Raw genomic sequence first — 27,727 nt, 5'->3', positions numbered from 1 at the left:
ACATGTCATAAAAATGCAAGGAGAGCATTAAAATAGTAGATATATAGCCGTCCCAGACCACCATTCACTGAGCACCTTCCAAGCAAGAGGTCCAAACCAAAGTCCAATGACTTTCAGTTTCATAACCTTGGGGTAGCAGTCATCCGTGTCTTATACTACGGTGTTTCAGCCTTACGTCCAAGGGAGTATGTCAGTTCCTTAAATATGCTATTGGTGAGTTTGCAGTAAAGCCCAGTTTGTTCTGCGGGGCTTTCTACATTGCATCCTTCTAGTGTGGCTTATCAAGGATGTTGTGTGCCTTAAAGTCCCAGTAATCTGTAGCACATAGTTACCAAGTACTAGATAGAAACTAGGTCAAAAGTGTCCAATTAGGAACATAGTACAGGCATATTCTGCCCTTGAGTTCTATATAAGTATTATTAAACATTTTGTCCTAATGGGAGGTTGATCCACTTGATTTACTCACTAACAGAAGTGTAATTGCCTTCTCTGAGACATACATATCCTGTCCCCTGCATCTTGATTTGAATTTCCAGGTTTACTTGTCACTCTGCTAAGAGTGTCTGTTCATTTGGGGTGACCTTACCACAATGTTGTACAGCAGTAACTGAATGGTCTTCCCCCAGATCCTTATGATTTTAAATTAGCTCCAGCCAGAAAAATCTCAATCCAAAATCAGTTCATTAGCAACTTTAATTCTATCTGCAATCTAATTCCCCTTTATCATGCAATCTAACATAGTCACAGATTCTTTGGAGAGGTTGTCATTATTCTACTTATCACAAATATGCTCATCATTCTAGTTTTTACTATTACTATTTTATCCACATTTTAAACTCATAGGAACAGAGAGAATGGTATATAACCCCCTGGCATAACCAATATTATATATATACTACATCATTCTTGCTCACTTTTCTTTTTTACCATCCTTGACTCGGTGGCAGTAAGTTTGGTGTTTTGTTTTTCACTTCATTGTTTTAAAGCAAATCTTAGACATTATGCCATTTTTATGTACAAAAACTTTAGAGATGAGGGGAGGGCATTTCTTCTCCCCACTTCTCTCTCTCTTGTTCTCAAAATATAGCTCAAACCACTATCATATAAAAAGTAAAAATTTCTATTTAAAATATCCAATTAATCTTTAAATATTCCTGATTGTCCCATATTATGTTTTTGATGGGAGACAGAGGAGCTTTCTACTTCCATAAAAAGTTACAGTCTTGGGTGGGTGGCTATAAAAAAGAAAAAGTTACGTCGTGGAAACCCATAGAGGCAGTTTTACTCTGTCCCATGGAGTCGCTATCAGTAGGAGTCCATTTGATACTCAAGAGGGTGACTTGTCATCAGTCAGAATTGATTTAATGGCATTAATTTTTTTTAATTGATTTAATTTGATTGGAATCCAAGCAAGAACCATGTTGTTTCTTCAGCTGGCTTGAAGTTATTTTTAATTTCCTTTGTGTAAAGTTACAAAGGTTTTTTTGTTTGTATGTTTGTGTATCAGTTTTTAAATAACATAAGCTATCACTTTGCTGATAAACTTGTATGCAGTGGTGAGATTCAGATGGTTCCTACCAGTTCTGCAAAAGTGATATCTCATTTTTGTTGAAGTCAGAGAATTGGTTGTTAAAATGACACTTGTAATCGGGGTTCTCTCTAAGGTAGGTGGCTGGGCAGCTGCTCAATGTGGAAATCACATCCCTTACTCTTTTTAAACGTTTATTTGTTCATTTGTTCACATCCAATGGCTTATTCCTAGCACCCATAGTAATGTTCATGCCCGCCATAGGTATGAAAAATTAGACAGAATTTGTTATTTCAGTAAAGCAACACATAACATAAAGAGAGAAGGTGCCAAACAACCAGAAGGTGACATGGTGTCATTTGTTTCAGCTTTGTATTATGTTCAAAATTCCCAAATTATAAGTGAATTGTCCAATTCCTGAAAGTATTAAAAGAGTTTTAAAAATGTCAGAACAATTGCTGTAGTTCAGCAGAAACAGAAAAGGATTTTCCAAAGATAAACATAATATGATCAGAGAAGAAAAGTCACCTAACTAATTCTAATATATCCAACACAGTGCCTATTCTTTAGTTGTCCACTTCTAAAGAAATGGAGGTAGGTACATCTAAGAGATGGTTAAGGACAAATCACACAGCCAATAATGCTCAGGTAAAAGTGAAGAATATTGCAAGTGAGGACATCAATCAAGAAGGAACATGGAAATAAATAATAGTTTTATTATTTTTGTCAGACATTAATATTCTCATTAAATATTAAAACTCAACATTTTAAAACTCAATCTTGTTTTGTGTATCTCTTTTATTGTTCTTATTTAAGTATTAACTGTATTAAATAATAAACTACCTTTCATTTTTTATACTTAAAACAGTCCTTAAGGCAGGGAACCAGAAAAGTGGGTGAAGGGAGATGCCGGACAGTGTAAAATATGGCAAAATAATAATAATTTATAAATTATGAAGGGTTCATGAGGAAGGGGGGAGCAGGGAGAGAGGGGAAAAATGAGCTGATACCAAGGGTTCAAGTAGAAAGCAAATGTTTTGAGAATGATGATGTAAAAATATGCTTGACACAATAGATGTATGCATGGATTGTGATAAGAGTTGTACGAGCCCCCAATAAAATTATTTTTTTTAAAAAGCAGGCAATCAGTTGTTAAATTACCTGAGCCCAAGCACTGCTTGTATGCGCTGATGAAAATAAAATACTTCATTTGATGGCTTTCTGAACTAGAAGGCTATATCTGAGGGAGAGGTAATGGTTTAGTGTATGACAAGAAGGCATGTACAGGGAGTATAAAGGTTGTCATCCAGAGATGGTCATAGTTGCTTTGTACTGCTGTTGTGGAGTAGGTTTCCCAGGGGATGTTAGAAAAGAGAAATGATACAGGATGTGTCAAAGTGAAGAAAAGTAAACTAGAATCTCCTTTTATATATAGTAAAAGGAGTATCTTCGTTATTTTTTCCAATAGGTTTATTGAGATATAATTCACATATCGTATCATTCCAAAGTTCAACCATATGTAAAAAGTTATATATACATAACCAGAATCTATTCTAGTGCATCCTCTTCACCTCCTATATTCATTATTTACTCCCTAATTACCCTCCACCTCCCCCTGCCTACTCCCAATAAGCTTCATAAACTGGGATACATTACAAAAAAAGTGAAAACAGTGTATATTTTAGAAAAGGAAGAAAAGACTGGCAGCAATATTAAAATAAGACACAGAGAAAACCTCTGTTGAGAAACATGCAATAAATATTTATATTTCCACTATTAAAATGCTTTTGTAATATATTTATGCCTTTTTGTTTGTCCTTTTCTTATTTAAAATTTCATTTAGAGTCTCTTGGCTGAAAGCTCATTCTAAAATGAAATCACCTGGAAAAGGTTTAAAATGTATTTCTTTTGCCACAGTTTCATTTATTGATTTGATTCCCCTAACAAATTTAATACTCTTACTGGGTCTATAAACCAAAATAATTCTTTAGGTCAGAGTTCTCAATTTACCAGTTTTTTTCAGTATCAAAACATACCTACTCTTTGTGACATAAGTGTCTAAGAATTATCTTAAAATCATGGTTCTTTGTTCCTTGATAAACAATATTTTAATTTGTCTTTACAAAAAGCAGAATTATATGGTTACTTTAAATAATTTTATTTAACTTTATCTTATAAAGTCCATTATTATCAAATCCTGATATTCTGAGGAGAGCGTTAGATTTAAACATCTTGGAAATAAAGATAAATGTTAAGGGGATGAGATGCTCAGACATTGATACCTAAAAGCAAAATAGGAAATAACAGGGAGGTTAAATATTTGATGTATAACTTATACACAATAAAAGTAGCAGATTTTAAGCATTCAGTTCAATGAGTTTTGACAGTTGTATACATCCCTATAACCACCAGTCAAAACAAGATGTGAAATATTTCCATCATCTTTTAAAATTTCTCCCAGCCCCTTTCTAGTCAATTTTTACATTTCCAGAGGCAACTGATTTCTGACTTCTGTTACCACAGTTTAGTTAAGGCTATTCTTGAATTTCATATAAACAATTGTATAGGATGTGTTTGTGTATGTTTGTGTGTGGCGTTTGGCTTCTTTTAGTTAACCTTTTTGAGATTGTTGTTATCAGTCATTTGGTCCTTCTTATTCCTAATAACTCATCACATATTTTTAATGAAAAATTATGCTTTCAAGATAAACATAAACATGCTTAATACAAAACAATACAAGGAGCAGGGATAAAAAACATACATTTTTCATACTTTCAGTACTCAGAGAGACAGCAATGATTAATTTGGGGTATATTTCATTTCTATCTTTTTAATGTTTAATTTGTTGTTATTGTTGTATGAAAACAGACAGAGACCACCCAAATGAACACTCCAAAAGATGACTTAGTGAGATCTTGTTAAAATATTTGCAAGCCTCCTCTGTATTTGGCAAACTCAAGGTCAGGCAAGGGAGCAGTGAAAACAAGGGGAGATGTCAGATAAGCTAATTGGAGGTTGGGACAAGGAGAAGCTGGGGCAGGATGAAAACTAAAAGCAGAGCATTATATATGATTGACATTATATACATATTTGACATTCTCTTGTTCATCCTGAGTTGGAAACTGGGCAGAAAAATAAAATATAGAAGGTGACAATCATCAGTCAAATACTCATAATTCTGGGTTAATCGCTGCAGAGGGTGTGACTTAGCTTTCCAAACTAATTGATTCGGGTGTTGTAGGCTAAAGTTCTTTTATCTATATAAAAGAACTATTGTTGTTTTGTATGTTAAGTATCTCAGGTATATTTTTGTAGATGTAACACATTTTAAATAGAATCTTACAGCCTAATTTTTTCACTTAACAGTATAGCAAAAAAATTCCATCCTGTTATGAATTTTTACTGTTATAAATTTAGTGGTTCTCTTTATGTAATCCATCCAGTGCAGGTACTCTTATATTGTTGGAAACTCAAGTTGTTCCAATTTTTTCTGTTTCATAATAATAAAATTGAGTAATATTGTTATGACTATGTAACATTGAACCTTCAGTATATATAGCATTATTTTCTCAAACTAGATACCCAACATATATTCTTGAATATAAGTTGACCCGAGTATAAACCGAGGTACCTAATTATTATCTGGGAAACCAGAAAAACTGATTGACTGGAGTATAAGCCTAGGGTGGAAGATGCAGAAGCTATTGGTGAGTTTCAATAATCAAAACAAATGAAAATAAAATTACTGAAAATTGAGACACAAGTGGGATAATGTATTTAAATATTTATTTTAAATAAAACATAAATAAAAGGACAATAAGTCATTTAACATTAGTAAACCAGCACAGTAAGTAGAAAATAGGTTCAACAAAAACAATAAGGTATCAACAATGATACCTTAAGAGTTCTATTCCCTGAGCTCAATCAGCAACCAAGCTAAACTGTAAAGAGTTAAAATCCTTCAAAACTGGATTCCTCATCATCATCTGTATCCCAATGCAGAGCTTCAGCTGGTGTGAGGTCATCATAGACGCTGTCCTCACTGAGATCGCTGTCATCACCATCGCTGCTGTCATTTTCATACAAAGCGCAGCCTTCACTGACATCCATAGCATTACTAATACTACATTTCTGGAAGGCACGTCACACCATGTCTTCTGGAATGTCTTCCCATGCATCTCGAACCCACTTTGCTATTAACTTTATGTCAGGCTTCATGAGATTCCCTCCTTATGTTAGTCAGGCTTGACCAGATGACATCCATTCATGTCACATCCTTTGCATTCGGTCTTTAAAAGACTTATTCAAAGATACATCCAGAGGCTGTAGTACAGATGTAAGCCCACCTGGAATAACAGCTAAAGTAACTGTACTAGATTTTGCCAATTTTTTTAAATGTCATCTGATAAGTGGCTCTGAACATATCCCAAACAAGTAACGATGGCTTTTTCTTTAAGGCTGCTCCTGGTCATCGGTTCCAAATTTCTTCCAGTCATTTTTTGGTTCCATCTTCATCCATCCAGCCTTTAACATGTACAGTAATTCTTGGTGGGAAATTGATCTTTTTAGGCAAAGTCTTTCTTTTAAAAATAATGACAGGATGCAGCTTAGTTCCATTAGCCAAACATGATAGAACAACTGTAAAGTGTTTTTTTTTCATTTCCTGTGGTTTTGAGAAAAATGTTTTTTTTCTCCTAAACTTGCCACAGTACTTTTGCTTGGAAGATCAAAAGTCATGGCAGTCTCATCCATATTCCCAATATCTTCCAGGTCATAATTATAAATCCTTCTTTGTTTTATAATAATTGACTGGAATGACATAATTTTTTCTTCAAGGTTTTGTGGCAATTTCTAGGAAATCTTAGTTCTTTGTCTCAAACGTAGTCCAAACCTATTCATGAAGCGGTACACCATCCTGCTGATGCAGCAAATTTTTCAATGCCTGGTGCTTTATATTTGTCATCCTTAGCCATTTGTAAAGCACGTATGCAGATTCCCATGTGTGTTACGCAGTAACCATTTTGACAACACTCTATAACTCATTTATGAAATTCACTCTCTAGAGCCCCATAAAAAGACGTTAAAACACGACGAGCTTTTTTAGCTTTTGGAATCTGTTCCAAGTCAGCCTTCATTTTCTGCCATTCCCTCATTTGCTTTTCGTCAACACAGAAGTCCCTACTTGCAATACTGTTATTGCTCTCTTCTGCTCTCAACACAACCTTCATTTTGTAACCAGCCTCATATGACCAGCATTTTTGTTTTGGCGGGGTGGTGGGTGGGGGTAGAGTCCATGTGGGACGAGGGCAGTGAGATGTTAACCTTGCTGGGGTACCACTGACCTGTGTATAAGCCAATCTCCAGTTTTTCAGCACATTTTTTGTGCTGAGAAACTCGGCTTATACATGACTATATACGGTAGATATAAAATAATTTAATCATAGTTTTTTATGTATTATCCCATATTAGTTTCCAAAAGAATTTACCAATCTACACACACTATAGAATATAGAATTATTAGTTTCTTGGTACCAGCTTTGATATTTAAAAATATTTTTTTCTAATTCTGTACATAGCAATAGGAATAATTACTCTGATGTACATATTTTGATTGTTAGCGATCTTGATTATTTCTCTATGTACGAACCAGTTTAGTTTATTATTTTATACTCTTCCTTAAGGAGGTGCTTATTATAAGATTGGGTTGAGTTACCTAATTTGGAGGAAGGATCATGGAAGTGTGAAGCTGGTATACACAAAATTGAGGTTTATACTCTCATTTGGTACCATAAGAATTTTTATCTAGGCAGTTAGAGGAATGGTGTGGGGCTAAGGCTATAATTGGTAAAACAAACAAAAAAACTAAAAATCGTAAAACATAAAAAGTTGCTATGTTAGCTGGATGAAGGGACATTTTTATCACTTTTGGGTTTGCACAGAGTTTTTATTTTTATCAGTACTCAGACATGATTCCAGAGTTGTCTTTTTTCTTCTTGCTTCAGCACACTAGTAGACTGGCCTGTTTGACCCTAGTGAAACAGTTTTAGTGACATTGTTTATGTCAATAGTGCCAGCTGACAAATGTTAGGGACTCTTTTATTTCTTGGCAATTTATTACTTTAAAATAGCTTTGTAGCTAAGCTTGCTACAATATGTTGCTAGGCTGGTCAGCATAAATAAGTAGATAAGGACTATGTTGGTTTTTTTTTAAATTGGCAGTCAGTATTCCATATTGGTTTATTTGTATTCATCATGGAACTGTTGAACAACAACTTTTTTCCTAAATTTATCCTTGAAAACAACTATAATTTTTATATTCTATTTATACTAATTTATTAATACTATTTTCTTATTTATGCATATTCTTTCCATTTTCAAGAAATAATGCAGATTTTCTTTCCCCCATGTAATACTTGCTAGCAGCAGCCATTTTAACCCATGGGTGAAGATAGGATTTGAAGGAACTCCTATTTTTCTAAAAGTAGTTCAGTCAGAAAGTCAATTTAGTGTTTATATGTAGCAGGTGAATTCTCAAATAAATAAAATTTTGTAGAAATGAAATTACTTTCCAAGCATCCTACAGGAGAGTCTGTTGTATTTGAGTGATATTAGCTACTAGTGATCTGATTTTTTTAACCAGAGCTATGTGACTTTTATTTTCAGAATATATATTCTTTGTAGAAAAAATTTTAAATATTGGTAAGCATAAAGAACAAAAATGAACTGACTTGTTGTTACCCAGGTATTAGCACAGTTTGTATGTATTTCTAGATGTGTTCCTATGCTCATGAGCATGTGTAACAAAGATTTATATAAAAGTGCAATATATATATATATATATATATATATATATATAGATATATATATATATATATATGGAAACTTTTTCCCAGTTAGTTTGTTATAAAATGTTCATTGTCTAGTTATTTATTTTTTAATTTTTACATTGTGTAATCATTTTTACATGTTGCTATAACAGAAATACCATGAGTGACCTTCAAGAAAATAAAAGAAATGTATCGTGTCACAGTTCAGGAAGCTGCATTTCTGAAATCAGAGCGTGGTTGTAGGAAGCCCTCTCCCTCTGTCTGCTTCAGCTCTGCGGCTGGCAGTCCTTGGCTCGTGGGCATTCTTTATGTCATCTCTGTCTTCTATTTGTGCTTCCTTCTGTTTCTAACCAGCTTCAGAAGGGATGAGTTTAAGATACAACTTAGACTGTGTGGCCTCATTAACATAATGAAAACCCTCTTTCCAAATAGGGATCACCCCCACAGGTATAGGGGTTAGAAAATGGCAGAATACCAATTGAGGTGCTTCAATAGTGGATATACCACTGGAAGCACTTACTCATCTGTGTACAGAAATGTGGAAGATAGTTACTTGGCTAACCAACTGGAAGAGATCCATATTCATGCCCATTTGAAAGAAAGACAATCAAATAGAATGTGGAACATATCAAATAATATTCCACGCTAGCAACATTTTTCTGAATATAATATTTAAATGGTCATAACCCCATTATAGGGAATTTCTTGAAGTTCTGAAGGAAAGTCTTTGTCTCTGTAGCTTCTGCTTTCCTCCCCTAACGCCCCTCTCCCATGCTCCCCCAGAACCAGCAGTCCGGTTGTTTTCTCCTCCAGACTGCTCATCCATCCTATCTTATCTAGACAGATCTGCAGAGACAACAATATGCACCAAAAAACAAGGAATAGCAAGACAAAGCAACAACAGAGAACACAACAATGACAACAAAGAAGAAAGCCAATGACCCATAAAAGAATAAATTAATTAAACATTTTTTTAATTTAAAAAGGAAAGAAAAACCTGTAAATAGATCAAGGTCTGATTTTTGACCTTTAGACATGTCCTCCAGTCAAGTCTGATGGGGTGCCATGCTCCGGCCCCAGAGTCTTTCCTTTGCACTTCCTCTGGAGCTCCCTGCTGCTGCTCTCCCACCCCCAACCCTGTTGCTCTGAGCAAGCCTTTGGTGTTTTGCTTCCATGTTGTGGGGTCAGACCGGGCCGGTCCCCACACGGAGTCTCCAGTGTTGTCCCCCATAGGGCCATGTGTCAGCTAGGGACATTGTGTCTCATAGTGGGATCAGCCATATGATCCACTCTGTGCATTGGCTATTTGGAGCGGGGATATAGTCCTCCAGGCCTGGTGGGCCAGGATGTGCTCCACTCCCCCCACCCCCTGCCATTCATTTGCTGCTGTGTGCTCTGATCAGCTAGTCTTCTCTTTCATTAACATTTCCTTACCATTATATTGATTCTCCCACCCCATGCAAGAGTAAAAGTGCTAATAATAATATAGTCTCATTGTGAAAAAACATTATGGAAAAACAATGAATTATTATTTACCCCTTTTGAAGGCTGCATTATTTCATGCTTTGCGTTTTTTTTCAGTAATGGAAAATATTTTGAATGAAATGAAAAAATGAGATAAGATGGATTTTTATCCAACTCTGGGGCATATGTGTTCTGAGGAGTCTCTGGTGCTGGAATTGGTGGGATGAGGCATGTTTTCTTTTTCCTCCCCCAGATATTGTAGTTATATAGAACCCCCATCAGATACTAGCACACATTAAAGTCAGTCTTTTAAACTCAGGAGGAAAATGTTTGTGGGCACTGTATGTGTACCGCCGGTTACAAATTAACCATCTCTGCCAGGTGTTGCCTTTTCCAGGTATTCAAATTTTCGTCGCTGCAGTGCTTGAATTGTGAACACCAGTTTTCAGAAGGCTATGGATGACAGTGAAAGCCTAAAATCATTTTCAAAGTCACACATAGAGTAAGCCTCTGGTGACTCCCCTTTGTTCATAGTTGAAGGATGTGAATAGCCTTGCTAAAAGAGAGAGAGCATTGCAAAGTAGATTGTGGAATATGCAGTTAGGTTAAAATGTAATACTTTATCAGATGTGATCTCCCTTTTGATCTATTTTAAAGCTGTTTCAGTTTTTAATATTTTTTGATTTGAGGTTTTTCAGTTTTGTCTGTCTAATCATTGTTGGTTTTTTACTTGTTTGTTTGCTTCCTGTTAGTGCTTGATATAATTTTCTGTATATGACAGCTAGGTTAGGTAATTGTACAGAGACAGTAGCTGGATTGATAATTGCCTAGGGGCATGGCAGGGAGACGAAAGGGAAACGGGAGGCTAACAACAGTTAGTATGAGAAGAAAGTCTTCTGAAATTGATGGTGGTGCTCATTGCACAGCTCTTCTTCATATGATTGAACAATTAAATTGTATGATAAGTGAAATGTATGCAATAAAACTTTTTTTAAAAAGAAAATCATTGTCATTTGAGAATTGGACAACAACAGATTAAGGGAAGTAATGAAGGGTATTTGAGGCCACAAATGTTCTCATTTCACTTGAAATTTTTCTGCTTTTACATGTCAGACCACATTAATGAGTAGATTCTTATAGTTAGAAGAAAGAGTTTACATTTGTTGCCTATTAAATATCTATCTATTTCTCTATGATTACTCTATGCACTGTGCTGGCTGTAGTTATCAATGGCCTATTACCAGCAGCAAAATAGGGAGAGGTGACCCTGACAGAGCCTGTGATCACTAGCTTAAAATATTTTCTCTGTAGTAATCTCTGCCAGCCTTTTTTCTTATTCCTCTAAGCACAGACCTATCCTCCCAATATTGATCATAAATTTATGCAATCTAATGTCCATTTTTTACCGTACCCTGGACCACCCCTATTTGGGCATTGTTCTTGATCCGGGCTCTTCCTGCTCTATATTTGCAAAATTAACTATCTTTACACATATCAGGAAAATTACTAAACTTACATTTAACATTTTTATAAGTACCTTGAGTTACAAAGATACAAGAACAGGTCAGAATTTCTGCCTAACTTAATACCACTTATTCCAGAATGTAAATAAAAGAATTTTGCTGGGAAGTAGTAGATAAAAACATTTTATTGATCTCTAATTTCACTTCCCTCACTATCCCCCTATTTTAAAACATGATAACTTCTCCTCCTTTCTTAACATAGTGTCCCTGTTTTCATGATTGAAGCATGAAGTATAGTTTACTTGATATTATTTACATTCCTTAGTGAAGCTAGGTGCAAAAAATGTTTGCTTATTCTTGTGGTTGATTTAACTAAGTGGCTGATCTCAGCTTTATGTCAAATTGAATTCCTGATATTTAAAAAAATCCATTTTAAATCCATTTTTGGCTTCATTCTTAAATTTGCTTGTGGCAAAATCAGGACCTAAATGCTACAGAACTCTGACTTCCAAAACTGTCAAGTAAATTGTGGATTTACTGGATTAGTAATGTTGTAAGGATTGATTAACCTTTCAAAACCTCAATTTCTTCATCTGAAATGACACTACCTCTCTCATGGGGCTATAGGAATCAATTAAAATTAAATAAGATAAGTCATGTAAAGGAGTTTTCACTGTGTTTGATACATAGTAAATAAATGGTGGAGACAGTGGCTTTGAAAGGACATAGATTGTTTGCATGTAGTAGGCTTTATTATTATTTTTTATAGAGCAAGAGAATAACTCGATTTTTTTAGTGTCTTCTGACCAGAATAGGCTGAGAAAGATAACAGCCTTGTTTCTACTTGTTTTCTCTCACAATATTTGGGGCTGTAATCCTATTTCTGCAAGTAAATGGTGATTCAGATTTTACTTGTAATGGAGGCTCAGACCATGTTTTCTTCCAGTCTATTATGGAGACTTGAGAAGGTGTCATTTGAGGAAGAGAGGTAACCACCAAACACTTACAAGGCTATTTATATGTGTAGAAATAACAATACCAGATATCTCAGTGGACTCTTTGAAATGAAAGTGTATAACTCACAAGGGAGTCCGACTAAATAAACAGCAAATCATTTTTAATAGGCTAAATCACCAGTAGTTAATGAGTTCTTTGGAATCAGATAATATGTTAACTATAAGCCAGCCCATTGTGTATCTTAACAAAATACATTCTTTGTCAATAATAGAAAAATATCTGTTGCTCATGTGTCTCTAACGCTACTGTGATTTCTAGTGCAAATATTTGAGTTAGTAATAAAGGTATAGAATTGGAGAGGACCTTAACGTGACCTAATTCATTCTTACATTTTACAGATAAGGAAACAGTAATATGTCCAAATAAAATGTCACTGACAGAGCTAGAATTTGAACAAGGTTCCCTGGCTCCTAGCATTATGTTCCCCCACATATTCTGCCTGTATAATTTTGTTCCACAAGATTTTCACTTTGTTTAAAGAGAGATCTTTATTTTATCCTAGGGAAAAATTTTTTTTCTATGACTACCAATTATCATTTTTATTATATACTAGTCTTAAAAGATGTATACATTCATGGAAATCTGATAGCTACATTAACACATTAAATAGACTCAATAAAAGTATCTATTACTGTCAAGCATGATACAGAACAAAGTTGAGAAGTGAGTTCATTAGCTAAGGAAGGGAGGTTAGTGTAAGCGGAAAGAAGATAAATGATTCAGTCAAGTTGGAGGATTTAAATGGAAATATGAGGGTGGGAGAAAATATAGAGCATGAGAGGTGGCATGAAAAATATTCAGAATAATTAGAATGCAAAATATGTGCTCTTGAAAGGATACTGGAAGTGCGTGAACAGGCATTTTTTTGATGCTGATACTAATTCATAATGGTCAGCTGAGTTGAAAGAGAGGAAAGAATTATGTAATCAAGATATATGATAGATTGAAGCAAGGATTTTAAAGACATTAAAGTTAGCAGGGCCCAGAGTAAAGAGAAACACATGATGACAATGAATCTTAGGGGTGAAAACAAAACAACAAAACCAGTGGAAATACTTTGGTGAGAATTAGGTCCCATTAGATTAAAAGCATCTATCCTTCTATTCTGTGCTCCTTATTATATAGTAAGATACTAGAATTAGGTACCCTTTATGGTATATCTATGGTTAATTCATATTATTAGTGTGCTAAAATACATATTACTTCCATGAATACATACAGTGTGTATACTTTTCAGTAGCAAGAATGTAACCTGTTTAAATATAATTTTGCATATTTATTTGAACATATGCTTCTAATATACATGAGGAGCTTCAAAAATTCAGGGAATTTTCCATTTTCAACTCTACTTTTCCATAAACTTTTTGGAGCTCTTTTATATCTATATGGTATTATGAAAAGTGATAGTATGAGAAGGCATATTAGAAAGGGTAAATGGATTTAATTTGAACTTGATTCCCTCATTTTGGAAGGATACTTTTCTGTTAAATACCATGAATTTTTATTTATATAGTATGCCTAATTTAAAAAGCATATTTACATGTACTATCTCAATGATGAGACTTTATATTCTTTCTTGCTTTTCACATAAATGGTGGAAATATGGTAAAAGCCAGCAATTTCTTGAATGCTTATACAGCTCTTGAGCTTGAAACAACAGAATTTCCAATTGCAAGTGTTTATAAACTAACATAGTAGGGAAGAAATACAAGTAGGTAGTAAAGTAAAACCCAATTTTTACTAAATTTAGTAATACATTTGTATCTATAACACACTCTCAAGTACATAATGATATATATTTTCAAATTTCCAAATGTGCATGCCAGACAATTGGATATGGTGACAAAGATCACGAAGGTACTCAATAGGTAAACATGATAGTTACTGAAATATTTATTTTAAATGTGCTTTCCTTACTATTAAAAGGATAGAAAATGACTCTACAGACAATTATGTAACCCCCCAATGACATAACACCTCTGAGATAAACCCCTTTATGAACACACAAAAATACAGAAAATGTTGAAGCCAGATCAGGTCCATTATGCTTCAGAAAGGGGATCAACTGACAAAGTTCCAACTGTTCAAGTAAAGTGAGGCTTATCCCTTTAATCATCTGTACTCTTCTCTCCAGTGCCATCTGCCTAGGAACCACTTTGGCTCCATCCTTCAATTATGGATATAGGGAAATCACTGGAGGCTTATTTGCTATGTAGTTCCCACAAATGCATCTTGGGCTCCCACTGTCATCCATACCCTTCTGCAAACTGGATTCTCACAAGTTAGACTCTGATACTAATCCCGCCTTTGAGTTCAGATTATATGATTTACAATCCTTCGGTGTACTTCTTCCATGTGGACTTAGTTGACATCTCACTTAGATATGGCTGCTTGCTTGGAGACAAGCCTTTAAGACCTCAGACACTAACTCTGTCTGATAGCCAGGCACCATTTAATTTCTTTGTCACATTTAGCTATAGCACCCATATCTTCTGTGTTCCCTTCATAGAGGTGAGTATCAAGCAAGGCCATGATGTAAAAACTAATTACTCTAAAATTGGAGCTAGGATTTAATGCAAGCCTCAAACCCATAGAATTTTGATAACTAGTTCGTGTAAGGCATGAGTCCTTGACTTGGAGTGTAAGGAATTAGAAGGTGAATTTTATTATTGAAATATACTAATAATTAGGCCTCCACTTATTTACTGTATATAAATACAATTTTTCACTTTTAGGCTTTTATAGATACTTTTAAATAAAATGAGTTTTTCAGTTATATAGACAAATAATTGTTTCTTGAATTTTAATTCTTCTGGGATTTTGTTGTCACAGATAAACAGAAACTAGTGACATCAACTCTATTTCTCATTGAATCTACCAACTGTATTGTGATTTCTGTAGAATTAAATCACGGAAATTTGTTCGTCCCCCTGGAGGGCTGTATGTTGATCATTGCAATCAGTTTCTCCTTTCTCTCCCTTCAACCCCACCTTTCCCCTAATTCCTATACATTTTATTTCATTGCAATCCCTTCACTGTAACATTACTCATTGCACTCCTCTATGAATTAGCTTGAATCTACTGAACAAAATGAAAATTAAGGGAATAATGAATGTATCTCTCTTGCTCCTGATTCTGATAGCAATGAGTATAACTTTTCACTGTGTAGTATCATCTTTACTATTGTTGTTGTAAATATTTATCATCTTTAAATTATTTTACTCTAATTCTATTTTATATAAGTTTTAATTGGATTGCAAGCTGCATTTTATCGAATGCATTTCCAGAATTTATTGATAAAATTATGAGATTTAATATTTTAATGTTATTTAATATATAATGGCCGTATATGTTCTCATATTGAACGCTTTATGTTCAGCTAAATAAGATGAGACGTTCTCTTTGAATAAATCTATTAGAAACATTAAAAATTTTTATTTTCCTTTCCATGCATATGAGAAAAAAGTGCACATGATCAGAATTTATAAAGAAAGGTCATATGTATTTTTTGAAATTCTATATATCAATTTAAATGTCATTATTAGAAGAATAAATTATGAAATAAAAGTAGTCAAATGAAACGATCAGCGTAATAGATTCTTTAGAGGTTAAAGGTTATATTCAAGAGATACTAACCTTAATAATATGAATGGTATAAAGCTTTTGGGACCTTCATTTGGTAATGACTCATGCCTCAAAGTGAGAACAAATAACATCAAATATCCATTAATGGTCAGGATATTGAATGTACAAATATGAATCTAGGAACATATGAAGTTGTAAAAATTGAGTCGGAACATATAAAGACCAATGTTCTGGTCATTAGTAGGTTAAAATGGACTAGTATAGACTATTTTTAATCATACAATGATTTTATCTATTAGATCAGGAATGACAAATTGAAGTCATAGTATTACATACATTGTCAAAAATATAATCTCAATATCTATCCTGAATGACAATGCTAGGGCAATAGGATATTACTAGATGTCTACAAGTAAGACCAGTTAACTCAACTATGATTTAAATTTACACCCCCAACGATGAAACCTAGTGATGAAGAAACTGAAGAATTCTATAGAGTCATAGTCTTCAGTCTGAAATTGATCAAATATGCCATCAAGTTGCATTGATAATAATTGATGATTGGATTACAAAAGCTGGAAACAAAGAGGTAGGGAACAGTAATTGGAAAATATGGTTTTGGTGATAGAAATGAAGCTGGTGATCACATGATATATTTGGAAAGACCAATGACTTCTACATCAAAAATACCCATTTCTACAATACATATGGCAACTATATGCACATGGACTTCCTCAGATGGCATACACAGAAACCAAATTAACTACATCAGTGGGAAAAGACCACGGCGAAGCTCAATATCAACAGCTAAAACCAGGCTAGGGGCTAACTGTGGAACAGACCATTAATTATTCATATATGAATTTTAGGTTGAAGCTGAAGAAAATGAAGACAATTACACAAGGGCTGAAAGATTACTTTGAGTACATTCCACCTGAATTTTGAGAACATCTCAGAAACAGATTTGACACATCAAACACTCATGTTTGCTTTGGCAGCACATATACTAAAATTGACACATCAAACACTAATGGTAAAAGACCTGATGAGAACAAGAAAATGAAAGGTCATTAGAAAGACTGGAAAGGAAGTTTGCCCGGCGGTCCCGTAGATCTGTGTCTTGTTTCAATGGTGTTTCAACGAATGGAACAGACTTGGGGACTCCCTTCCTTCAACCTTCAACTATTCTCCAGTTTCCTTTCCGGAATAACCTCCAGGACCATCTTCTTAGCCATCCCCTATTTTTGGGACAAGCTAACACCATTTTATTTTGTGTGTGGTTACCTCCAAACCTACCAATCATGAACTGTCTGATCAATCAGAATTATTCCACCCAAGCTGAGGCCTGCGTCAACTAGAATCTGTGGGCTTCTTACACCTTACTCTCTCTGGGCTTCTTTTTCAATGCGGCCTTGGAATGCGTGGGACACTTCTGGGAGCTGGCAAAGAAAAAGAACAAGGGAGCCCAGTGTCTCTTGAAGCTGCAAAACCAGCACGGCAGCCGCACCCTCTTCCAGGATGTGCAGAAGCAGCCCCAAAATGAATGGAGTAAGAAACCTGGATGCCAGGGAAGCTGCTCTGGCTATGGAGAAAAAAAAATGAACCAGGCCCTTCTGGACCTGCATGCCGCGAGGTCTACTCATACAGACCCCCATCTCTGTGACTCTCTGGAGAACCACTTCCTGGAGGAGGAGGTGAAACTCCTCAAGAAGATGGTTGACCACCTGACCAACCTCCGCAGGCTGACTAGCCCAAGGACGGCCGAGCAAGTATCTTTGCGAGGCTCACCTTCAAACACAACTAGGAGCCTGCGGTGCTCAGCCACCTACGAGGGGACCTCTGCTTCCCTTGCAGGCCTTAGCTCCTGTATCTGAACTTGAGCCTTCAGCTGCAGCGCCACTGCCCTGGAACCCCTCCCCCCAACCCAGAGAACAAATGAAAACAATAAAAGCTTTCTTTTTCAGCAAAAAAGAAAGAAAAAAAGTAAAGAAAGATAGACTGGAAAGAAAAGATCACTGTGGATGTCTGAAGAGACTACCAAGGGCTCAAGGAGAAAGAAAATGTTTTGGAAATGTTGATAGCAACATCTGTACAGGTGTGCTTAATACAATTGAATGATGAATAGTTAAAAAATTTGTAATAGCCCCGTCCCCAATTATGATTAATAAATAAAGAAGATACTCTAAAATTTGTTCTCAATCGTAGAGTAGCTAAGCTAAGTCAAGGATAGTGAGACTTCATCTTGCATATTTTGGCATGTCAGGAGAGACCAATTCATGGAAAAGGACATCATGCTTGGTAAAGTATAGGGGCCTTTTAAAAGAGGAAGACCCTCAACAAGCTGGACTGATGCAGTAACTGTAACAATGGGCACAAACATAAGAATAATTGTGAAGATGGTGTGGGACCAGGCCATGTTTCATTCTGTTGTACTTGTGAGTTGGAAGTGACTTGATGGCATCTAACATCAAAAACAACAACTAAGTTAAATGATGAAATAAGAACTGAACAAAAATTTTCATAGAGCAGCTTGAGAAGACAAAGTAAAATATAACTATATATGTAAGGAGTAATAGGTATAAAGCTAAAAAGGAAACATGCACAGCATATCTTAAACTGAAAGAACTCAAGAAAAAATTAAGCTTTGCAATGCACTCTTGAAAGATTCTATGGGTAAAATATTGAAGGATACAGGAAGCATCAAAGAAAATGCAGAGAATACAGAGTCATTGTACCAAAAACAAACAAAACTAGTCAACAAATAATAATATATTATAATAATAGGGATTCTTTAGTGGTAGGGGAGAGGAGGGAGGAGATAAAGGAGAGCTGATATCTAAGAGTTCAAGAAGAAAGAAAATGTTTGGATGATGGTGGCAGCAATTGTACAATTTTTTTTATCTAATTGAAGTACAGACTGTTATACTATCTGTAAGAGCTCCCAATAAGATTAGTAATTAAAAAAACAGTCAACATTCAAGCATTTCAAGAGGTAACATATGAGCAAGAACCAATGATACTGAAGGAAGAAGCCTGGAGTGCACTGGATGCATTAGGTAGAAACAAAGCTCCAGGGATGGCTGGGATAACAACAAATGTTTCAACAAGCTGATGAAGCAATGGAAATACTTGTCTATGCCAGGAAATTTGGAAGACAGCTACCTGAACAACTGTTTGGAAAAGATCCATAGTTGTACTAACTCCAAAGAAAGGTGACCCAGCATAATTTTCAAATTATAGAATAATATCATTAATATCATTATACCAATAATATACCATAATACCATTAATATCACATTCAAGTAAAATTTTGCTGAAGATCATCCAACAACAGTTGCAGCAGTACATTGACAGGTTAGAAATTAAGGGCAGAATGAAGAAGATGTTGAACAAGGGCTATCATTGCTGATATCAGGTGAATCTTGGCTGAATGCAGAGAATACTAGAAAGATGTTTACTTGTGTTTTTTGGACTATGTCAAGGTATTTGACTCTGTGGGTCATAGATAGCCTTGGGAAGAATGGATATTCTAAAACACATTGGGTTCATGTGTGACTTGTACATAAGCATTTGTGTGAACAGAACAAGGGAATACTACATGATTTAAAACCAAGAAAGGTGTGCTTCAGGGTTGCATCCTGTCATCATACTTATTCAGTGTGTGTTGAGAAAATAATCAGAGAAGCTGGATTATATGAAGAAGAACATGGCATAGAGATTGGAGGAAGGCTTATTAACAACCTGTGATATGCAGATGACACAAACTTGCTGAAATTGAGAAGGATTTGAAGCACTTTTTGATGAAGATCAAGGATTTCAGCCTTCATTATGGATTAAAAGCTCAATGTAAGGAAGACCAAAATCCTTACAACAGGGCCTGTAGATAGCATCATGTTAAATGGAGAAAAGGTTGAAGTTATCAAGTATTTCATCTTGTTTGTATCCACTATCAATATTCAGGGAAGTAGTAGTCAATAGATCAAAAGATGCATTGTATTGGGTAAATCTGCTCCATAAGAACTTTTTGGAATATTGAAAAGTAAGGTTGCTTTGAGGACTAAGGTGCCCCTGTCCAAGCCATGTTTTTTGCAATTGTCTCATATGGATGTGAAAGATGGACATTGAATAAGGAAGATTGAAGAAGAATTTATGCACTTCAATTATGCTGGCGAAGAACATTGAAAGTACCATGGACCGCCAAAAGAAGGAATAAATTTGCCTTGGAAGAAGTACACCAGAATGCTCCTTGGAAACATGGATGGGAAGAGTTTTTCTTATGTATTATGAACATTTTTTTCAGGAGACATCAGTCCCTGAAAAAGGACATCATGCTTGGTAAAGTAGAGTAGCAGCAAAAAAGAGGAAGACTCTCAACCAGACAGATTGACACAGTGGCTGCAATAATAGACTCAAACATAAGAACTAACTTGACTGGTTGGAACAACTACACTCTGAAACTAAGCAGATATGCAATCAGGATGCTAATAATTCCTGGTGATTGAAATACAAAAATTGGAAATAAAGAAGGATAAGTAATTAAAGAATGTAACTTTGGTAAAAAGAAATTATGCTCTAAATCACATGGCAGAATTTTGCAATACATATTCATTGAAAATACCTTCTTAAATAACATAAAATGATGACTAAACATGTGGACTTTTCCAGATAGCATATGCAATAATAAAATTAACTACATCTGTGGAAAAAGACAATTGAGAAGCTCTATAGTATCGATGATAACAAGGTCATGCGCTAAATGCAGGAAAAAATCACCAATAGCTACTAGTTTAAGTTGAAGCTAGAGAAGATGAAAACAAATCTATGAGATATGCAGTATGGCCTTGAGTAGATCTCACTTGAATTTAAAGACCAACTCAGAATAGATTTGATTTATTAGAAAATAATTACCATAGACCAGCCATGCCATGGGATGTCATCAAGAACATCATACACGAAGAGAGCAAAATATAATTAAAGAGAGAGAAAAAAAGAAAGGATCCAAATGGATGTCACAAGGGACTATAAAACTGGTTCTTCGATGTAGAATAGCGTGAGATAATGGTAGAGATAATGAAGTAAAGAATTGAACAGAATGCTTCAAAGCGTAGCTGGAGAAGACAAAGTGAAATACTGTAATGAATTGTGCAAAGACCTAGAGTTAGAAAATCAAAAGTAAAGAACTTGCTCTACATTTCTGAAGCTAAGACCTAATGTCGAGTTTTCAACTGAAATTTTGAAGTCTTCTTCGGGCAAAATATTTAACAGTGCATGAAACATCAATAAAAGATGGAAGGAATACCAAAAGTTGCTGTATCCAAAAAAAGGGGGGGTGGATTTCAGGGGGTAGTATCTGACTCAGAACCAAGGGTACTTAATGAAGAAGCCCAAAATCTTACTGAAGGCATTGATGATTACAAATTAAGATTCTTCAACAAACAGGCAATTCTGCAAGTACTTACTCATCTATGCCAAGAAATTTGAAAGAGAGCTACTTATAAACTGGAAGAGATTCATATTTGTGTTAAATCCAAAGAAAGTTGATTCTACAGATCACCGTTTAAGTAATATGAATTTATTATGTAGTCTGTACATAACTTGTTCATTAATAAACAAACACATTTTTTAAAAACCCTCACTGCCATCTAATCAATTCTGACTCTTGACTACTCTACAGGACAGAGTAAAATTGCCTCTGTCAGTTTCTAAGGCTAATCAATCTTAATGGGAATAGAAAGCCTCAACTTTTTCCCTTGGAGCAGCTGGTTGTTTTGAACTGATGATCTTACAGTTAGCAGCCCAATATGTGACCAATTACACCACAATAGTTCATCTATATCACATTCTTTTGATCAAAGACAGAACAAATAAGATGTTCCCAGGATATTAGTCAACAGCAAGTAGACAGTAAGCAAGGGATAGAAATCAATGTTCCATCTTAAATTATAAAATTATACGTAAGATCATTGTGGGTACTCTGAGGCACTATCAGGTGTGCTGCTACTCCAACTCTCACCCAGCAGTCCTGGGTCAGCTCCTGGCCAGTATCATGTCAACTCTGGATGTAGAAATAATCTGAAGGCAACTCCTCCACAGAGGTTCACCAAGGCTCAATATACAGGTCCTTTGTGGTCCCAACAGGCAACCTTGCTGTTTTGACAGTTCTCCTTGAGTTCCACATAGGTGCATTGTGTTTCTGACACTCCTTGTGTTTTGGGAAAGATATCTGTGGGTACACAGAGATGAGTTTTCCATTCAAAAGTTGCATTATGCCATCGATAGCAACCTACACATGAAACATCACTTATACCATTTTCTCCTTTTGTTGTTTGATTCTATTCCTCCTTCTTTTCTAAGCCTTCTAAATTTTGTCCTTGAGAAAATGCTGCCCTTTTGATCTCAAATGCTTGATTATTCTGAGAAGTGCATATCTCACTCTTGCTATTGTGTTATTTTTCCATTTTACACATGTATATTGTTTGGTTGGAAATTGAGCCATGGGGATGAGTTCATTTTCAGACCTGAAGGATGAGTGAGGGACATAGTCTCCAGGTTTCCTCCATTTTCTGACACAGTAAGCCTGACCTTTTAAAAGATGATTTTGAAATTTTGCTCCACATTTTTCTCCCACTCTATCCATAGGTAACCCTTTAACTGCTTTTTCCCCAGACTTTTGAAAATGTTGGTCTTGCCAGGTTCTATTATTTTTTTTTTTTACTTTTAAGTGGAGTATATTAAGGACAGGAATGTGGAACTGCTTACTTGACCATATTGCTTCTCTCCGTTCAGTGTATCTAATTTGTTTTTAATTGCTAAAAAATGTATAATTGTGTAGATGTGCCACAGTTTGTTTATTCACATACCTCTTGAAATATTCTTGGTTTTTTTAGATTTTAGTGATTGTAAATAGAGCTGCTGTGTTTTAAATGAATACAGATTTTTCAATCAATTAGGGTCACTAGAATACAAATGTTGAATTATAAGACAGGACTGTATTTAGCTTTGTAAAAGACTGCCAAACTGTCTTCCAATTAGCTATATCATTTTGCATTCCTTTTAGCAGTGAATTAATGAGAGTTCTTGTTACTTTATATTCTTGTCAGCATTTAATATTGTCAATTAAAAAAGTGTCCAATCTATGTTAGTGTATGCTGCTATCTCCTTGTTTTAATTGGCAATTACCTGCAACAAATGACAAGCATGCTCTCCCCAATCCTTATGACATGACTGCCATTCACTTCATTTATCAATAGGTTATTGTTGTTGCTACATGCTTTTGAGTCAATGTTGAGTCAACATCCTGATCAAAGGCATCATTATTTGGTGTTATTCAGTGTCCGGCTTTTTCAGGCATATGAAATTACTGAAATTATCATAGCTTGAGTCAGGCGCTCTTTAATTCTCAGAGTTAAGCCCTTTGTTTTTTTATTGACCTATCAAAGAGGTTTTTTTTTTGCAGTAGACCTGCTCAATGCAACTTGTCATTTGATTTGATTGGCATGACTCAAAATGAGAAGAATGCAAATATCCATTCATAATCAGAATGTTAAATGTATGAAGTATGCAAGAAATTTTAGCTATTAAGCATGATAAAAGAAATATAAATTCAATACAGAAAACATAAAGGTTAATAAATTTTGAGAAAGTAGACCAACAGCAAAAAGATATGAATAGATCTTGGGCTTTCACTTAATTCTAGCCACACTCTAAGAACAATCAGTTCTTATGATATGGCCCTACTTGATACTTGCCCTTATGACAAGATCACTGAAGATAAGGATGTAATAGCAGTGCGGTGAAGAAACTAAATGGTGTCCAGCAATCAGAAAGAATAGTATGCAGGGTCTTAAAGGCTTTTCTTCAGATAAGCAGCCACCTAAGGGGGGCATGGAAGAAGCACACCAGCTTGTATGATACAGGGACTATAATCCAAATCTGAAAGAGGAAGTGGTATCAGAGCTTAAATTGTGAGCACCTGGTTTGAAGAATGCTATGGATGACATTTGAAGCCAAAAATCCATTAGTAGGGTCCATACATGGATTAAGCCACCGGTGAATCCCCTCTGACCATAGCTGAGGGCTGTGAATAGCCTTGTTATCACACAGAGAGCATTGTAGAAACAATTATAGTAGATATAATTAGGTTAACACGTAACATCTTATTCGACCCCCTTTTTGGCTCATTTAAAAGTTGTTTCAGTTAAAAGAAAGTGAAAGGAAATATATGTAGATTTAGCTTCCAGTGAATACCCTCTGAACATAGACTAGGGATGTGAACAGCCTTGCTGTCATGCAGAGTCCCTTGGAAAGTGGATTATGACAGATGAAGTTAGGTCAAAATGTAACACCTTATCATTTGATCTCTTTTTTTGACCATTTTCAAGTTGTTTTAGTTTTTAATATTTTCTGCTTTCTTTTCAACTTAGGTTTTTCTGTTTTGTTATTATTGTTCGTTTTTTAATTTTTTTGTTTTCTGGGTATATGAAATGCAGAATGGGTGAATCTGTAGAGATAGTAATTGTATTAATGGTTTCTTGGGTATATGTCAAGGGAGGTTGGGGTGAATTGGGGAGCTAACGACAATGAGTACAAGAAAAAATGTTCCAAAATTGGTTGTGGTAATGATTGTACAAATCTTCTTGATATGATTAAACTATTGAACTCTATGATATATGAATTATGTGCCAATAAAACTTTAAGAAAAAGAAAAATATAAGGTAGAAAATAAAAGTTCATTCTAGGAATTCCAATGGAGAAGAAATTTTTAATGAAATTATTGAAGTAATTAAAAAACAAAAACAAAACTGTCATATTAATGCAAGGGGAGTATTGAGGTACTAAACATGTGGTAGTTCTGGGTCGCCTTTCATTGGATGCCCACTAAGCCAGAGGGCCAACCCAAAGTCCGACAACTGTCATTTTCACAGTCTTGAGGTGGCCATCCTTTGCTTCCTCTCCCATCAGAGAATTTCAATCCTAAAACCAAGGACCACAGGTAGTTTTTAGGTAGGGCCCAGTTCATTCATTCAGGCTTACATGCCACGTCTTTCTGGTGTGGTCCTTGGGGGATGCCATGTTCTCTGTAAGGCCAGCGTCTAAGGTCATCATAGTCCATGGAATGGTTCACTGAGGGTTGGGTAGAAACTCATTTGAAGTGTCTACCCAGGACCATAGAACTGGGTTTATTCTTGCCTTAGGTTCCTTAAAATTATTGTTCAGCATTATTTACCGATATGAGGTTGCTCCTCTCCATTTACCCACCATATCCACCAATAGAAAACAGATGAAGACTCTCTCGCTCTCTCGCTTTTTTTTCTTCTCCTTTATGTCTTTGCAAATGTATACCTGGTTCTATACTGAAATTCTTGTCTGATATTGCATGTTTCTTTTCATATGTTAATGTTGTTTCTGTTTGTGTCTTATTTATTATGAACTATCTCAAACTTACAGAAAATTTGGAATATTATATTGTTAATGCCATTATATATTCCACCTAGATTTGAAATGAGCATTTTAATATATTTATTGTTTTTTGTTGTGCTTCCAAGCCCATTTTTTCCAAACCATTTTATTAGCAGCTAATCTAGACATCACACCACCCTATAGTTCAATGATATAAAGCAGGGTTGTATAACTGCTACCATAGTTTCAAAACATTTTCTTCCTCTTGAACTCCTTCAGATCAGCTTCCCCTTATCTCCCATCCAAATAACCGCCCCTCTTTCCCCTATGTGCTCTTAGAATAAAGAATCCTATTGTCTGTATAGATTCACCTCACCAGGGTTTCATATACTGAAACACATAGAAAAACACATAAATGAAGGCTACTCAAAATGATAAAATACAACAGACACAAATGTCAGTGTGAAAAGCAACCACAGAAAACATTCAGAAACAGATCAAGCAATCAAGCACAGAATGTATCAAGAGGGAGATCAAATGACAAGGTTTTAACTGTTTGAGCCAGTTACCATTTTAATCCACTATAGTCATCTCTACAATACTGTGTTTTATCACCAGGTTATTCCCATGCTTCAAATATGGCTAGAGGCTTATTCCCTGTGTAAATCCTGTGAATATATTTTGGGCTTCCACTGTCATCGATAGACTTCTGCACACCAGAATCTCAAAATTTAAGCTCTGAAACTATTCCCTACTCAGATTTGAATTTTATAATTTACAATTCTTGGATCACAGATGTTGGTGTGCTTCTTCCATGACATCTAACTGAGATGGCTGCTTGTTTGAAAAAAAGCCTTTAAGACTCCAGTTGTTATTCTTTCTGATAGTCGGATGCCATTTAATTTCTTCACCAAATTTTGCTAGTTTGCACACGTATCTGTTTTTCTTTGATGAGGGTGAGTATTGAGCAAGGTCATGTCATAAGAACTAAATTTTTACTGATAGAGACTCCTTAAGACAAAGTAGAACAGCCCCATAGGATTTTCTAGGGCATAATCTTTATAGGAGCATATGATCAAGTCTTTCTCGTGGGGCACAACTATGTGGATTTGAACTACCAACCTTTTAGTTAGCAGTTGATCACTTAACCATTTTGAAACCAGAGCTCTTTTTGCTATACTTACTTTATCATATATCCACTCATTCATTTGCCCATCCTTCTATGTATGTTACTTTTTAAAGTGCGTTTTGAATTAAGTTGATATCAGTACACGTCACTCCTTGACATTTTATTATGCATATTATTAACTAGAGTTCCATCTTTGTGTAGATCACCTAAAAATAGTTTTTGTAGCAAAATTTCTATTTTAATACAGTGAAATAAAATTTTTTATTTAATCGCTTGATGAGTTTTGAGTACTGTATATATGTGTGCAATCCAAACCTTTTTCAAAATATATAGTATTACCTATATCCAATAGATTCCTTCATATGCCTTCCCATTGTTCTTATATTTTTCATCATAAATTAACTTTGCTTGTGCAGACCTTAAAATAAAAGGAATTTTTATTGTGTGCACTCCTTTGTGTATGGCTTATTTTAGTTAGTGTTATGATTTTGAGAACCATTGCATGTTATGCCAGTTTGTTTTTCCATTGTCTTATTGATAAACACATGCACTTAACTTATGGAAATAATTTTATGAATGCATGCTTTTGATTTTCTTGGGTAGTGCATAAGAATGGAGTTGCTACATCTTAGGATAAGTATATGTTTATATGGAACTGTAACATATTTACAAATTGATTATATCAATTCATATTCCCACTGCTAACATTTGGTAGTACTTAAAAGAAATTAAAATTTTACTTATTCTGGTGGTTGTTTATTGGTAGGTTGTGAATTACATTTTTTTACTCTGATGCCTATTTGTACTATCTGCTCTCTTTCAGACAGTTCGGCATGGTTTTCCTCATCAGCCGACAGCACTAGCCTTTGATCCAGTTCAGAAAATCTTGGCTATTGGGACAAGAACAGGTGCTATACGAATGTATCCTTGGTTTTGAGTTAATTATTTTGGTTCATATTTATACTGGTTACATTTCCTTAAACATTCACATAAGTGAAATAGTAACAATTAAACTGCATTGTTATTGAGTAGTTATCATAAAGATTTACATTGTCTGATATATTTATATGCTTCTGTAAGATGATAATATGTCTTTTTATTCTTACAAGTATTGCTAGATGTTTATCATTTGCTTGGGTTTCTACAAAAGAAAGTTTTTGATTTCTGTAATATTTCCTTTGTTCTATTTTTTAAATTCCTGCTTCAATCTTTTTTTTGTTTTTGGTTGTCTTTCTTGTGTTAACTGTGAGTGTAATTTACTAATCATTTTCTTGTTGCTTAAGGTAGAAGCTAAGGTCATTTATTTGACACCATT

The 27,727-nt window shown here is 35.0% G+C and overlaps 1 protein-coding gene across 2 annotated transcripts in view; it reads left to right on the top strand.

Moving 5' to 3' along the window:
• The window catches only part of STXBP5L (syntaxin binding protein 5L), a 361,575-nt gene that overhangs the window by 14,157 nt on the left and 319,691 nt on the right, over positions 1-27,727 (top strand). For both annotated transcript variants that reach the window (XM_075555662.1, XM_075555661.1), the window contains exon 2: positions 27,236-27,333. In XM_075555662.1, the coding sequence (XP_075411777.1) occupies positions 27,236-27,333 (98 nt within the window). The remainder of the gene's footprint in view (positions 1-27,235; positions 27,334-27,727) is intronic.

The sequence above is a fragment of the Tenrec ecaudatus genome, chromosome 8, assembly GCF_050624435.1.
Source record: "Tenrec ecaudatus isolate mTenEca1 chromosome 8, mTenEca1.hap1, whole genome shotgun sequence".
NCBI lineage: Eukaryota > Metazoa > Chordata > Mammalia > Afrosoricida > Tenrecidae > Tenrec > Tenrec ecaudatus.
The sequence above is the reverse complement of the archived record's forward strand: the minus strand, read 5'-3'. Positions and strand labels throughout refer to the sequence as shown.